The sequence below is a fragment of the Ostrea edulis genome, chromosome 9 (genome assembly GCF_947568905.1).
Source record: "Ostrea edulis chromosome 9, xbOstEdul1.1, whole genome shotgun sequence".
NCBI classification, from domain to species: domain Eukaryota; kingdom Metazoa; phylum Mollusca; class Bivalvia; order Ostreida; family Ostreidae; genus Ostrea; species Ostrea edulis.
The window spans coordinates 19,184,236-19,199,158 of record NC_079172.1 but is presented as its reverse complement, the minus strand read 5'-3'; the positions used below and the strand labels follow the sequence as shown (position 1 = coordinate 19,199,158).

General features: G+C 35.6%; 1 protein-coding gene across 8 annotated transcripts in view; it reads left to right on the top strand.

The window, feature by feature from the left end:
- Positions 1-1,917: 1,917 nt before the first annotated feature.
- Positions 1,918-14,923, top strand: part of LOC125659806 (ubiquitin-like domain-containing CTD phosphatase 1) — a 38,815-nt gene continuing 25,809 nt past the window's right edge. For 4 of the 8 annotated variants that reach the window (XR_007364224.2, XR_007364227.2, XM_048891589.2 and 1 more), the window contains exons 1-6: positions 1,946-2,185; positions 4,679-4,770; positions 6,172-6,257; positions 6,902-7,017; positions 11,413-11,511; positions 14,061-14,197. Coding sequence is in view for 5 of the 8 variants with exons in the window: in XM_048891589.2 (XP_048747546.2) it covers positions 2,020-2,185; positions 4,679-4,770; positions 6,172-6,257; positions 6,902-7,017; positions 11,413-11,511; positions 14,061-14,197 (696 nt within the window). In the remaining 3 variants the exon portion in view is untranslated. Of the gene's footprint in view, positions 2,186-4,678; positions 4,771-6,171; positions 6,258-6,901; positions 7,018-11,412; positions 11,512-14,060; positions 14,198-14,923 lie in introns of all 8 variants that reach the window. The other 4 variants (XR_007364225.2, XM_048891591.2, XM_048891588.2 and 1 more) reach the window with 2 other exon arrangements.

The following is a 14,923-nucleotide window of genomic DNA, read 5'->3' as shown; positions in this document are numbered from 1 at the left end:
AAACCAAAAAGTAGGTCACATTGACCTACTTTTTTTGAATTCTTAGGATTTAACTAAAGATTTAGAATACTAAGAGGCTAAGAATAGAAATGGTGGGGTTGTACAATTTATCAGAAGAGCGATTCTAGGTTCTTGGGCCTCTTGTTTTAAATCTTGGTTTGTTTTTGCTTGTCAGGAATTTTCAGACATGTGAAGTCAATTCAATCCACTTTGTCTCCTTCTTTTTTTTTAAAACAATGTTATTTACTCTAGTATATATATATTTATATTATCATATGGTTTCATCGTGCTTTTGTTTCTAGGTATCTGTTATTTATCAGTCTAAACTCTTGTTGTTGTTTTTTTTGGGGTTGTTGTTGTTGTTGTTTTTTTGTTTTTTGTTGTTTTTAGATTACTCATGAAAGCTATAATATTAATTGTATTATAATATGTGTGAACAATAGAAAATTTTAACTTCTTAATAATTAGCATTCCAATTCCTTTCAAATTTGGTATGAAGCATCTTTTGGACGAGGGGGACATAAATTGTAAATTCATGGACCCCTGGGCCCTTAGGGTTGGGGTAAAAATTACAAAAAATTTATCACTTTTCAAAATGTCTTCTTCTCTACAACTGCATATCTTAAAAACAATAAATAAACGCCTATTGAGAAAGCGCAGGAAGACTTCTACCAAAATTGTGATTTTCAGGATCCCGGGGTAGAGGTTCTGATTCCAGGGTGGGGCCAAACTTGGTATATATACATTTACAGTGTAGTGTAGGCCTATATGTGCAAAACATATACATGATGCTGTCTGACTTGTTTCATGCCGATTGTTACTCCATGGAGACCGTTCTTGACACACTGATTTTGACTACTTCGTTTACCTGATCAAGATATAGAGCTCACGGCGGGTGTGACCGGTCGACAGGGGATACTTACTCCTCTTAGACACCTGATCCCACCTCTAGTATATCCACGGGACCATGTTTGCCCAACTCTTCATTTTGTATTGCTTATAGGATTTATGAGATTGATCACTGTTCGTTATATTCACCTTTCACCTGCTTTAACGTTACTGATACTAGACCCTAAATTGAAAGGAAATGGATATTTAGAAGGAGTAGGTAGTACTTTACCAAAATTGTAAATTTCATGGTCATGGGGGGTAAAGGTTTGGTTTCTGGGTAGTGTCAAAATTATTAATTATAATGATTTGAAGGACTTCTTTAAGTTTGCTGATAGGCCTACAGTATATAATCTAAATGCATATTTAGGAATAGCAGAAAAGGATGTATCAAAATAATAATAATAATAAATAAATTTAAAAAAAATGGTGAATTTCGCAACTACAGGGTTTTGACTCTATAATGGATCATACTCTTTTAATGTTAAACATATATATCATGTAAAGCCTTTCGCCATTGTATGCACTTTTGAGGACATAAATTGAAGTTTTAAGAACGCACCTTGCTTTATAGTACTGTTGCTGATTATTAGAATTTAGCTTAGATATTCAGAACAGCATCGTCGGAAACCCACGGTTGATTGCGCTTCGTTCGTCTCTCCGGAGTTAACTTTCGGAAGGTCGGTGGTCTCTTCCCAGGCACATTGTATTTGGGTTCTCTCTTCCACCAATAAAAACTGGGCGCCACCAGATAACTGAAAAATTGTTGAGTGTGGCGGAAAAACATCAATCAATCCATCATGGAGAGAGGAACGAAGGGTAATCAACCATGGAGAGAGTAACTAAGCCGTAATCAACCGTGTCCAGGAACTTTTTTTCTAGATTTCATAGCCCTGATACTTTTAATAGTACTCCGGTGACCGATAAGGCCTGTGGGCCTCTTGTTGAGGTTTTCAAAGGCTATGATACGGGTCGTACAGTTTCAGGCGACCAACGCAGCCAGGCCTATAGGTTTAGCAAACTCATTCCATGGGACGATTCTCTTATTCACGGACGAGTCGACTTAACTGTGAGCGATTTAACTAATAAAAACTTCGTTTCGAACGAAACTATTTTGAAGGAAAAAAAAGGATGGCCGGAGAGCCCTCTGACCACACTGTCGTGGTCAAATGGAGTGGTGAAGAGTATAAACTTATCATAGAGAAAGATGGCACCGTTACAGATTTGAAGAAAGCAATCCAAGATGCAACCGGCGTACTTCCAGAAAGACAGAAATTACTCGGGCTAAAATTCAAAGGTTCGGTCTTAGCTCTAGATCCTAATGTTTTCCAGGCACGTAGAATTAGGACAACTGTAGGAAGGGGTTGGGGTTGCTCCCACACATTTTTTTTGACAACGACTATTCTGTTATTTTGTAATGCAAATCAAACAGTAAAATATTCAGATAATGTTATAGGCCTAATTTTACAAGGGTGAAATAGAGAGAGAGAGAGAGAGAGAGAGAAAGAAAAAACACCCAAACAACTAACTACTTAAACTAGGCCTAGTTTCTAGTGGCAATTACAAACGAAGTTACTAGCCCAAGATCATCACTTACCTGTAGTCTATGAACTGTTGACAATAATATAACAAAGGTCTTACAAAATGTAGGCATGGAAACATATTAATGGTCAGTTTCATATCTTTGTTATTAAACAAGTTTTTTGATAACTTCTGGCCAATTGTGATCTCGGCTAAGTTGATTGATTGATTGCATCTTGTTTAATGTCCCTCTCAAGAATTTTCACTCCTGTGGAGATGTTACCCAAGACTGATGAAGGGCTTCAAATTTAGGCTATACTCGGCGCTTACGGCCATTGAGCAGTGAGGGTTCTTTAGCAAGCCACACCTACTGTGACACGGGACATCTGTTTTTAAGGTCATCTTCGAGGACCTGTGACATTCACACCTGTGGTTGAGCATTTGGTGAAGGAACTGTCACTGTCTGTTTTAACGACTTAGGTCTGTCGCGACTGGGATTCGAAACCCCGACCTTCCGCAACAGGGGCAAACACTCTACCTCTAGACCATCGCAGTGGTTAAGATTTTTCTCGGCTGGATATTTGGACTGATGCCTACACTGGTGAAGGTGTCCGTCCAAATATCCAGCTGAGCTGAATCTCGGCCGAAATTAATAGCTCAAGTCGTGAATGATTAAGTTTACATGCCCTTTCATACATGTCTATCTACATGTAATGTGAACAATCTTCAAGTTTTAGAAAGTTATAAATTTTCCTAAGACCTCTGAATTTTGAAATATTTTGATACTTTTTACAGTACTTGTAACGAATGAGACTTTTCTCTTCATCAAAGTACAACAGTCATGTTGTTCTGTTAAGCTAATGTTAAGTGAAGAGAAAAAGGTAAAGATGATGAGCATTGATCAATCTCAAATCGTAATTAAGAATGCAAAATTGAGGACAGAGCAAGCAGCGATTGCAAAAGAAGCACTCCCGGAAACACCGATGGGCTAACACAGCATTGATTTTTGCTTGCCCAACCTTTGTAATCGATAGTCCTGGGTGTTGGTAAATACACACTGGGTCCCTATATTATATATTGGGTCCTGTACAATTTTTTAACACTTAAGCCTTCTACTATTGAACAAGAAGAATATAAGCTTGAAAGTTCTAATATAATAATAAAAGACTCCACTAAAGGTTGGGAAAAAGAAATTATCGAGGCTCTGTTAAATATTAATTATTGAGACTCGGTTAAAATATTTACCATATTAAAGGTTCTTTAGGGGTAATTATATCTACTATTAATGGTCTCTAAGTTTTAACAACCATCAGAACAAGTGCTGCTTCATGTTATTGTACATACTAAAGCATGCTACTTCTAGGGCCGAAATGATTCACCAAAATATCAATACTGTTCAATATAAACGCTTGATTCAACGTTCGATTCATTGCCTCGATTTTCTGTTTGATACGTTTATTTACAAAAAAGTTCAGTAAAATACATCAGGCTGGGCCTGTTCTTATTATTTTTGTCTGCATGAGGGACAAAATAGGGTCGAATAGCATTCAGACTGTTGTTTGTATCGAATCTGACGAAAATGATAATGAACTTTGTCAGTTTAAACCATAGAGCCAACAGGCATCTTACCGTTTGGCAGTTTGGAAACAATTTGCTTTTAAAATTATGATTGTGAATTTTGGCAATTAAAGTTTTCTTCAATGTTATTATTGGTTTCTTCTGTAAATTGTATCGTATTGAAAGTATTGAATCGTGTAATAAGTATTGCAATATGCATCGTATCACGAAGGGGGGGGGGGGGGTATCATTTCAGCCCTAGCTACTACAAACCGTCATTGTTCCATGCAAACCATTCACCATTCTGTGCAGACCATTCAGCATTCCATGCAAACCGTTTCGTGCAAGAATTGTTCCGTACATGATTAAGCCACGCCCATAGAAATGTGTGGCCTGTTTAAACCACACTCTTAGAAACTTAAAGAATGTGCAAGTCATTTCAGTATGGGATCTGGGACAAGTGAAAGTTGTTGGGACTTAAATGATTTTTAAAAAATATAAGGTGGACTTGCAATAGAGAAAATCTTCAAATAATTGAAGCAAAATAGTGATTTTAAAACCATCAGACAGAGTTTCATATGTCTGCGTCGACGCAATTACACCCATACATGCTGAAATTTTGAAAAAAATAATTCAATGCTTCAGTGAAGGATAAGATATTAAGAGAAATTGTGGTCTACATTTAATATTGCAGTTCTAATTTCATTTTTAGGAAAGCCCCCAGGGGATGATGTAGCCCTAACAAATCTGAAATTAAAGCCGTCCACCAAAATAATGATGATGGGAACCAGAGAGGAGGAACTGGTGAGAGTGAAGGATGCTTGCTTTAACAATAGACATTTTCGCTGAGAATTGAAAATTCAGGAGGCATGCTTATACACGTACTTTCATGATGAATAGATTTATCGGTAGAATAGTTTATACACATTGCATACATTGTATGTTTCAAAAGGACGTATATTACCTAGTAATCTACTGTATAAATTGATATTACATATTTTTTTTCTTCTGTTTTTCCGACTTTAATCAGCAGAGAAAGGTACACAAAATAAGCAGGGGTGAAACAGTTCATCACGTGACCCAGTTTCCCATTCACGTGAGAAATTGTTGCCCATTAGCAGATTAGGTAATAAAACAATAATTTCATGCCTATTAGGGAAACAGTCAAACTATTACCTCTTGGTAGTGGCGAAAACCTGTGAAACTCTTGTCCTTGGCCTACGACCTCTGACAACAGTTTCCTGGGTCTTTGCTACACTACCTTGGGACAATAGTTTTGACTGTTTCCTGAATATAGGAAATTTATAAAAAAGAAAAGAAGAAGATCTTTTTCTCAAGAACCCACTGGGTCAGAAAAGTTTACATTAATGAAAACTTCCTGACAGAACAGATTCATGTTTGTTCAAATCATGGTCCCCGGAGGTGGAGTAGGGCCAAAATAGGGGATCAAAGTTTTACATGCAAGTATTAAGGAGAAATCTTTGAAAATCTTCTTTTCAAGAACTACTCTGTCAGACAAGTGGAAATTTACATGAAAGCTTCCTGACATAGAGTAAATCCAAGGTTGTGTAATTCATGGTCCCTAGGGGTAGGGTGGGGGGCACAATAGGGAATCAAAGTGTTATTATATGCTGATATATAGAAAAAATCTTTAAAAATATCTCTTGAACTATTTAAGCTAGGGCTTTCCTATTTTGTATATATTCTTTACGGAGAGACCTTTCATGTGATGCAACAATGTGTGATCTTTTGACCTTGACCTGAAAGTTTTGCCTACTTTTAATAAAGATCTGACCTAAACAATTTGTCCTAAAGTATTTAAGGTAGATAAATTGTATATATATTTCTTATGGCAAGACCTTTCATCTCATATTATGATCTTTGACCTTGTGACCTTGAACTTAGAGTTTGACCTACTTTTAAGAAAACAGCCTTTTGAATATATTCGGAAATATTTTGGGCTGGGCTTTCATATTTTGTATGTAGATTCTGTATGGTAAGACTTTGTTCACAGTGGTGTTTGATCTTTTGACCTTGGAGTTTGACCTACTTTTTAAATAAATCCTCGACTTATTCAATGTCTGCTGTATTTAAGAGCCCAATTTGTGTGGAAGCTTCACCAGGGAATGTAGATTAAAGTTTGTACACAGGATAAAGTTAAAGAGGTTCTGAATTTTATGTTGATTGAAGTTTGTTTGTACACAGGATAAAGTTAAAGAGGTTCCGAAAGACCTTCCAGAGGTGGTGAATGATTTTGATATCGAAGAGGAGGAGATAGCAATAGAGAATAGGTATGGATTTAGTATTGTTAATTAAAATTGTGCTATTTTGAATGCTTTAATGTTTCAGATTCAGACTGATATTTATTTTTTCTATTGGAGGGGGGAGGGGAGATGATTTATTTTTTTTGATGAAAATTTGTGATTAATATTTTTATACATGGTTCAGATTTGTATGTGTTAACAAAGAATTGAAATGTAGGCTTTGATGTCAATATGTATGTTCTATTTTTGAGGAAGATTCAACATTGGGGTTAGTTACAATTTACTGTAAACCAACTTTTGTTCATATGTGAGAAAATTTCGTGAGATTTGCAAGAACCTCATCGTCGCAAATATTTCTTGTTGTGAACCAGTCCTTGAATGTATGTCATGGGCTTGAAAAAGCCTCAATCACAAAAATTACTCGCCGCGAACCAGTTTACCACAGTTGAATCACAAATTAAAGTAGCCGCGAATAAAAGTTGGTTTATGGTATCTTGGAGAAGGTTGTATTTCAAGTAATTGTTTGCCTAGATTGAATATCCGATTCTTTTGAATTTTGTGTTGAAAGATGGTAATTCAAATTATCAGCTGAAGTCGTTTCTACAGTGACAGTTTTGTTCAGAGAATCCAAAAAATTCACTAAATCAACAGGCAATTGATTTCTTTTCTAGGGAAGAATATCTCTCCAAAATTGACCGCCGCATCAAAGAGTATGAAATCACTGTTTTGAATGAACCCAGGGAAGGGAAAAAGCTGTTGGTACTAGACATTGATTACACCTTGTTTGGTAAGGACATTGCAGATATGTCTTGATTGATTATACAAAAACTAACACATATTTTAAATCATGTCTATTTCACAAGACTACAGAATTTCCGCAATCAGTTTTTTCAGCAATGCATAGAATTTTCATTGATGTTCAGGTGATTCTTCACAATATAATGTGTACAAAATTATTTATGAAACCATCATAACGCCTTGGGGATGTGGTGTGAACATAAACTTTTTGTAAATAAAATGTGATATGCAGTTGCTGTTATTAATCCCATTCCGGTTTGTAAAACTGAAGGGGACTATATGTTTCTTCTCTGTTGCCTATTCGTCCCTCTGTCTGTCCCTCTGTCTGTCAGTCTGTCCCATTGGTTTTCCACTTTTTTCTGTTATGCTTGCAAGGATTCATTTGAAACTTGCAGTTGTAGTTTCAGAATAGCAAATTACAGATTAAGTTTGAATTTCGTAACATTTGATGGACAGGTGTGAAAGAAATTAAGTTTTATATTTTACGGTTTTATAAAATATTCAGGATCATGCTCCATCAGAAAGGCTGTAAAATTAGGACATCTGAATAGAGGCAGTTGACGAAACTCAGTTGCTGATTGTGTAAGAAATCACTTAATGAATTTTACATTTCAAGCTCATTAACCGCAAAGGAATGCATCAATGAAAAAGTATATCAAATCTGTTAATCGGTCTAATCAGTCGGCAGTACTCAATTTGCCGCATTCCTGCAATCCAATTGAAACCGCTGGTATTCAACATTTGATAGCAAATACATGTGCACTACTACAGCAGTGGACGCTGAAGGGTTTGGGAATGAACAGTTTTATTTCGTGAGCAAATGCTGGATGGTTTGAATGGAATGGTTCACAGCGAGAATGAAATGGTTCTTATCGGGAATGGAATGCTTTGAGATTGGGAATGAACAATTCTCATTGAGAATGGAACACTTTGGTCAAAAGGAGAATGAATGATTTGGCTTCGATTTCAAATTCTGCATTCCGAACACATTTGGTACTTTTTAGCTCACCTGAGCTGAAAGCTCAATTGAGCTTTTCTGATCACCTGTTGTCCATCATCTGTCTGTCTGTCTGTCCATCTGTAAACTTTGCACATTTTCGTCTTCTCCAGAACCACTGGGCCAATTTCAACCAAACTTGGCACAAAGCTTCCTTGGGTGAAGGGCTTTCAAGTTTGTTCAAATGAAGGGCCGTCACCTTCAAAAGGGAGATAATCACAAAAATGCAAAAATAGGGTGGGGTCATTTAAAAATCTTCTTCTCAAGAACCACTGGGCTAGAAAAGTACAAATGTACATGAAAGCTTCCTTTCATAGTGAAGGTTCAAGTTTGTTAAAATCATGACCCCCGGGGGTAAGATGGGGCCACAATAGGGGATCAAAGTTTTACATACAGATATATAGAGAAAATCTTTTTAAGAACCATTGGGCCATAGAAGTTTATATTTACATGAAAGCTTTTTGACATTGTGCAGTCATTTTTCTTGTGCGGGTTAATTGAATCGTTGATAATTAAATCTAATGAATCCAACATGTAAAAATTAAAGCTCGATAAATCTATCTTATATAAATGAGAACGTTAGCCATTGAAAACTTAGGCAGATTATTTATTATTTTAAGTTTTCTTGTATCCATTTGACTGCCTCCGTCAGATACCCGGTATCCGACAATGTTGTCTGTGCAACTCGTTCATAACGCATGGCCTACAAAAACAGTAAGGACATTGGGATTTTCCGACAGTTCCTTCGATAACTGGTCCAGATGAAGAATTCGTTCTTCCTCTGGATCCCAATTCCAACCATTATACACAAGAAAGAGCCCTTATGGCGGCTAACTTCTCCGACGATAAGTTGACAGTTACATCAATCTATTTAAAATTAGGTGTTAGATCCGCTCGCGTACTCGCATACATATGTATGCGAATACGCGAGCAGATCTAACATCTAATTTTATTTAGATTGCAGTTACGTGCACGTTTTTCGCCATGTTTTGAGGGAAAATTACTCTTATAAATTTTCAACTGAGTGTAAGCAAAATTTCATTAGCGTATGATGTATTTACTCATAATTAATCTGTTTAGCATAAAATCGATGTCCGTGTAAATTATATTCTAACAATCCGTAATAATTATTATCAATCGTACCCATTCCAAAGATAACCTATTATATTTTATTATAATTGATGTAATTGTATGCAAGATTTACTACTTTTATTGTATGGCTATCTCTACAAGAAAATTCCCTCTCCAGTTCAGGGCTTGAAGCTAACTTTTTATGTCACCAGTCCAGCCGGACTGATGGGGTATAATTTTAACCAGTCCGCAGAAAAAATTACCAGTCCAACAGAGTTTTCCAGAAATAATCAAATATATTTTGTTGATATCATTAAAATGAAATTTAAGTCATTATGCCTTAGACAATATTGTAATACTTAAATGTGGAATTTATATTTACGAATCAGATTCGTCCGGTTGATTAAACAGATCGAAGCATGCCAAATGTGTATGAAATTTCATATTAAGTATATTTTCCAAAATGATGCTTAAGAAAATTAACCAGTCCCATCAGACTTACTAAAACAAATGTCAGTCAGTCCGCCAGACTTTTAGCCAGTCACAGACTGACGGACATATGTTAATTTCGAGCCCTGCAGTTGGATTATGCGGTAAGCATCAAAAGATTGCACTATCACCAGATAGATAGATAAGGTATACACAAAGACTACTAACTAAATGTCCATCAGTTTCTAGCATCCAATGTGAAGCTCAATTTCTCCTGATTGACAAGGGTTCACAGGCCAGGTAAATTTGAAGGCGGTGCTTATTTTCTCGGTCTTTAAGTGACACTTGGCTAATTCATATGACCCTTCCAAATTCTGTACAGAATGTAAGAAACAGTTAGGAACATATTGAATGAATACAGTATCAAACACCATATTGTTGCACCATACTACCGCATGGATATAAGTGGTAGTTGATAAAGAAAACAAACCTACATGTATGACTGTTAATGATAATTATTAAAAGATAACTTAATTTTCTTGGTTTCCATAGACTTAAAACTCCTAAGAAATATTCAAATCAAAATTTGATATTTACTACTGTACTTTTAAAAACATCAAAACAAATTTGTTAATGATATAAGCGATGCATGTATTTACAGAGTTTTTACAGGTAAGAGGAATTCCAATATGCCTCTGTGTATTCTTTATGTATCGGAATCCTGTTAAAGATTTTCAGTTTAAAATTAGATGATTTTGATGAGAATATTTCTTGTTAATTACATATGTACAATTACCTGTAGGTACAAGCGGACTAATTTGATCTCCGCCGATAATTGATCATAGATTACCAGAAGAAAGGGAACAGTACCATCTTTATGAATATTGAGATAAAATGTCTCTAAATGCTAAATTCTCAGTTAACCGGCCATCCCACCAAACCAGCCGTTTTTTTCCGGTCCGAGAATCGGCCGGTTTAGAGAAGTTTCACTGTGCTGTTTATTAGCTCACCTGAGTAAACTTAGTAAACTTTAAGTAAACTCAATTGCAATTGATCTGTGTCTGTCGTTGTGCGTCGTCTGTCGTTCGTCAACAATTGATCATTTTTAACTTCTTGATAACTACAATTCCAATTTGGTATGAAGCATTCTTGGAACAATGGGGACCTAAATTATGAATTTCTGGATTCCTGCATCCCTGGGGCCTTAGGGGTGGAGCAAAAATTGACCATTGATTTTCAAAATTTTTCTTTCTTAAAACCACACATGTGTAAGAAAACTAAATGGATAGTGATGTGGATCAGGAAGACCTCTACCACAATTGTAAATTTTATGATCCCCGGGGTAGAGGTTCTGACCCCAGGGCAGGGCCAAACTTTGTATATACAGTGTATATGTGTAAAACAATTAGATAATACCCTTGTTAATGCTATTGAGACAAAATTGAAACTAAATAGATATTCAGAAGGAGTAGGTCCTTTACCAAAATTGTAAATCTCATGATCCTAGGGGGGTTAGGGTTTGGTTCCAGGGTACAACTAAAATTATTATAGGGATTATATTTTCTGTTTGCTAATATGGTATGAAAACCAAATTCATATTTCTCAACCCCAGGGTATTAACTCTAGCATGGGTTCATCACTATAGGCACTTTCAAGGGCATTTAAAAGGAAGATGTGTTCTGAAAACTTATAATCGCACTTCTGTTGAATATGAGTATTCAAAACAGGATTTTTTTCTCTCTAGATTTCATAGACCTTGGGACTAGTGATACTTATAACAAATACTCAGGTGACTGATAAGACCTGTGGGGCTCTTGTTTATTGTGGTTGTACACAAGGAAATCATCATGTCTTAGATAATTTCAGCCCTATCCTCATTTATTTCAGACCACAGATCGGTTGCTGAAACAGCCAATGAGCTGATGAGGCCATTCCTACACGAGTTTCTTCAGTCAGCATACGAAAACTACGACATAGTGATATGGTGTTAGTATACACAAATATATGCCTGCTGTATTTACTGCTCCTATACCAGTAGTGATTTTAGCAGCCTTGATGCAAACAATTTGTTTAATGCTGTTGAATCTATTAATTGTGCAAAAATTAAATTTTATAGTTTATTGAAATTCATTCAGTGAAATATTATCAAAATTTTACCAAATATGCTGAAATATTTAAAAATACACACAGTATTCAAATAACCCCAGCAAAATTGAGTATGACCCCCTGTAATATAAACCTGTCTAATCAAACACCTATATAAGCCTGTTCACTGTGAAATCTAACTCAATGTTCACTGTGCATTCTGTTTTTCCCTCATGAACTTGACACCGTGCAATTCAACAACCAAACTAACTTCACACAAACTTATGTAAGTCTCTCGTTGCATGCATAACATTGATTTATAACAATAGAGTTTATCCAGCTACGTGTCTACAACGGGGGATACCGACTGGAAGATTTGGATTTTCAAAAATGTTTTAGATGAAAAATTCTGTGAAAATCATGTCCGATAGATTAACAATTTTATGCTGTTTATCTGATTTATCGTGACCAGTTAAGGCGTAGACGCATGGATGTAACAGGACATGTAACCTTGGTGAATCAGAGCGGTTACTACATGTACTTGAATTAGGACTAAATGATAAACTGTATGATTTTGATTCTCAACAATTTCTCTAATTTTCTTTGATGTTGGAAAGTATTACAGGTTGTTGAATTGACTAGGGGGGGGGGGGGGGGGGGGGGGGGATTTTACACACATAGGTTAAGGCCAGTTACAGTCCTTTCCATGCAAACAAGAACTAGGAAACTCAGAACTAGCATTTTTTAAAATGTAATTTACATTTATTGATTTAGTGTATGCCCTCGGAATTTGTCAGTGATTCTTTCATAAGGTAATGTGGAATTAAATATGCATCAATGTTATTGCTGTCCTCATCCCGGCAATCGTCGTGTTCAATCGTAATTTTAAGAAAATTATGACGGCCCGTGCACTTTTTTGATTGTTTCACTTAGAATATTTGAATCATTATTTATGCGATAAACTGATAGCATTCGTACAGCAATAAGGATATTGTGTAGAGAATTCTGTTTATTCTCATACTGATATTGTCTTATTTTATCTAGTGTATTTAATTTCCTCCACCGAAGTTGTTTTGTTGATATAATTTGTTTTCCTCCAAAGTGAGCAATACATAACGTCATGTGACGTCGTAGAACGTCATGTGACGTCGTAGTCAGTTATGCAGTGTATGTCACTTATAACCATATACTTACATGAACATTATGCTCAGAATATGTACAAGAGAACTTTTAATGGATATGCATTTCATTAAGCCTACTTCTATAGAATCCCTATATTTACCTCCCATTACGAGTTTAAAGTTAGGACATTTTATTATGATAACAAAACATAGATCATAATTGTCACTAAAAAAATTGCATATTATATCAGATCTTATAGATATTTATCTTTATTGTCTATTAATACAATCAGATTATGATATAGTCTTCAAAGCAATCACTTCATGACAATAAATAAATTGAAAAATAAAAGAACAAATAAAATAAACATATTTGTGTTTGACTATATAATTATATTCTCATTGAATCAGAGTGGATCTGAAGCAGTAAATTTAACCCATCAAATCAACAGAAAATATAGATTTATGAATTATTGTCTTCACCGGTTAAAAAAAATGTGAAAGCAAGGCAATGCGTAAGTGTCGGATTTGTAAACAGTTTGATATGTCAATTTCATAGAAAATTAATCATCAAAATTTCATTTGAGTTGCACCTTTGCTTAATTATTACTTTCTTACACTTATGTGTATACTAAATCATTCATGACACGATGTGATATTTTAAATCAAATGAAATGTGTGGTTACGTCAGTTTCCATCTACATGTATGTATGACCTCGGTTTCAGCAACACAATTATATTTGGCAATCATCGTTCCTGTTGCGTCTGAGGCTATGGTGGTTTATATGAAACACTAAACAATGTATGCTCTCAAGCAAAATTCCCTTGTGTATGTTGCTGAATTTTTCATCAGATCTCAAGGATTATATTAGTTATACTGATAGGTGATAATTGGTGCATACTTGGATAGTTGAAAAATACCGTCTGCAGTAATGCTACAGTTTGTGTTGCTATGACTAAAGGGGGGATGAAAACTGACAGTACATGTGGTAGCGAGTTTTCTCTAGTAGTTTATTCCATACATGTTTGGAGGAACCAGGAAAAAAACCCTTTAAATTAGACAACATTTAGAATACCAAGTAATGTGACATAATATTAGTATTCAAAGTATGTACACATGACACAGAACGGTGTAAAGATGTCATATTTCACAACAACTGTTAGGCAGGGTTTAAGTACTGCACTCTTGAGTAGATGATACAGGATTTTGGCCAATAGAAGGAGTTATTAATTCATAATTTAAAAGATTGCTACCATCAAAATTGAATTTATTTGTTTCATGCGTATTGCCGTTTTCAAATTATGCCTCAATATTTCTTCATTATACAGCTGCCACAGGGATGAAGTGGATTGAGGTCAAGATGAGGGAACTCGGGGTCACCTCCAACACAAACTACAAGATCTGCTTCATGTTGGACCATCTAGCCATGATTAGTATCCACACTCCTAAATATGGAGTCATTGAGGTAAAAATTTATCCCTGTTCATGGCCTTTTATGATTTAAAGCCACCATGATTAAGGAAGAATACCACATCACAGAAAACTCATATGTGTAATAGGATTTCGAATTTGAAAACATAGGATTTTGAATTTGAAAACATAGGATTTTGAATTTGAAAACTTAGTGAAAAAAATGCAGTTTCAGTAATCGTCATTGAGAAAAAGTTAAAACCCGGCCCTGCTAGACCTAAAACCACAATCTGCAGATCAGCAGTCAACATGTTGACCTACTGAACTATCTGGTGAGGTACACATGTTGACCTACTGAACTATCTGGTGAGATACACATGTTGACCCACTGAACTATCTGGTTAGGTACACATGTAATAAAATTGAAAATGACAAGGAATATAGTGCTGATTGGCCATCGTGCATTAACAATTGAACATTTTAAAATTTTTCTTGATAACTACCAGTCCAATTCTTTTCAAATTTACTATGAAGCATCATTGGGACAAGGGGGACATAATTGTAAATTTCGGGACTCCAGCACCCCTGGGGTCCTAGGGGCGGGGCAAAAAATGTTAAAAATTGACCAATTTTCAAAAATCTTGTTCTCAAGAACCACACACATGTAAGAAAAACTAAATGCATAGTGATAGAGAGCAAGAAAACGTCTAATAAAATTATAGATTTCATGATCCCCGGGGTAGGGGTTCTAACCCCAGGGCGGGGCAAAACTTGATATATA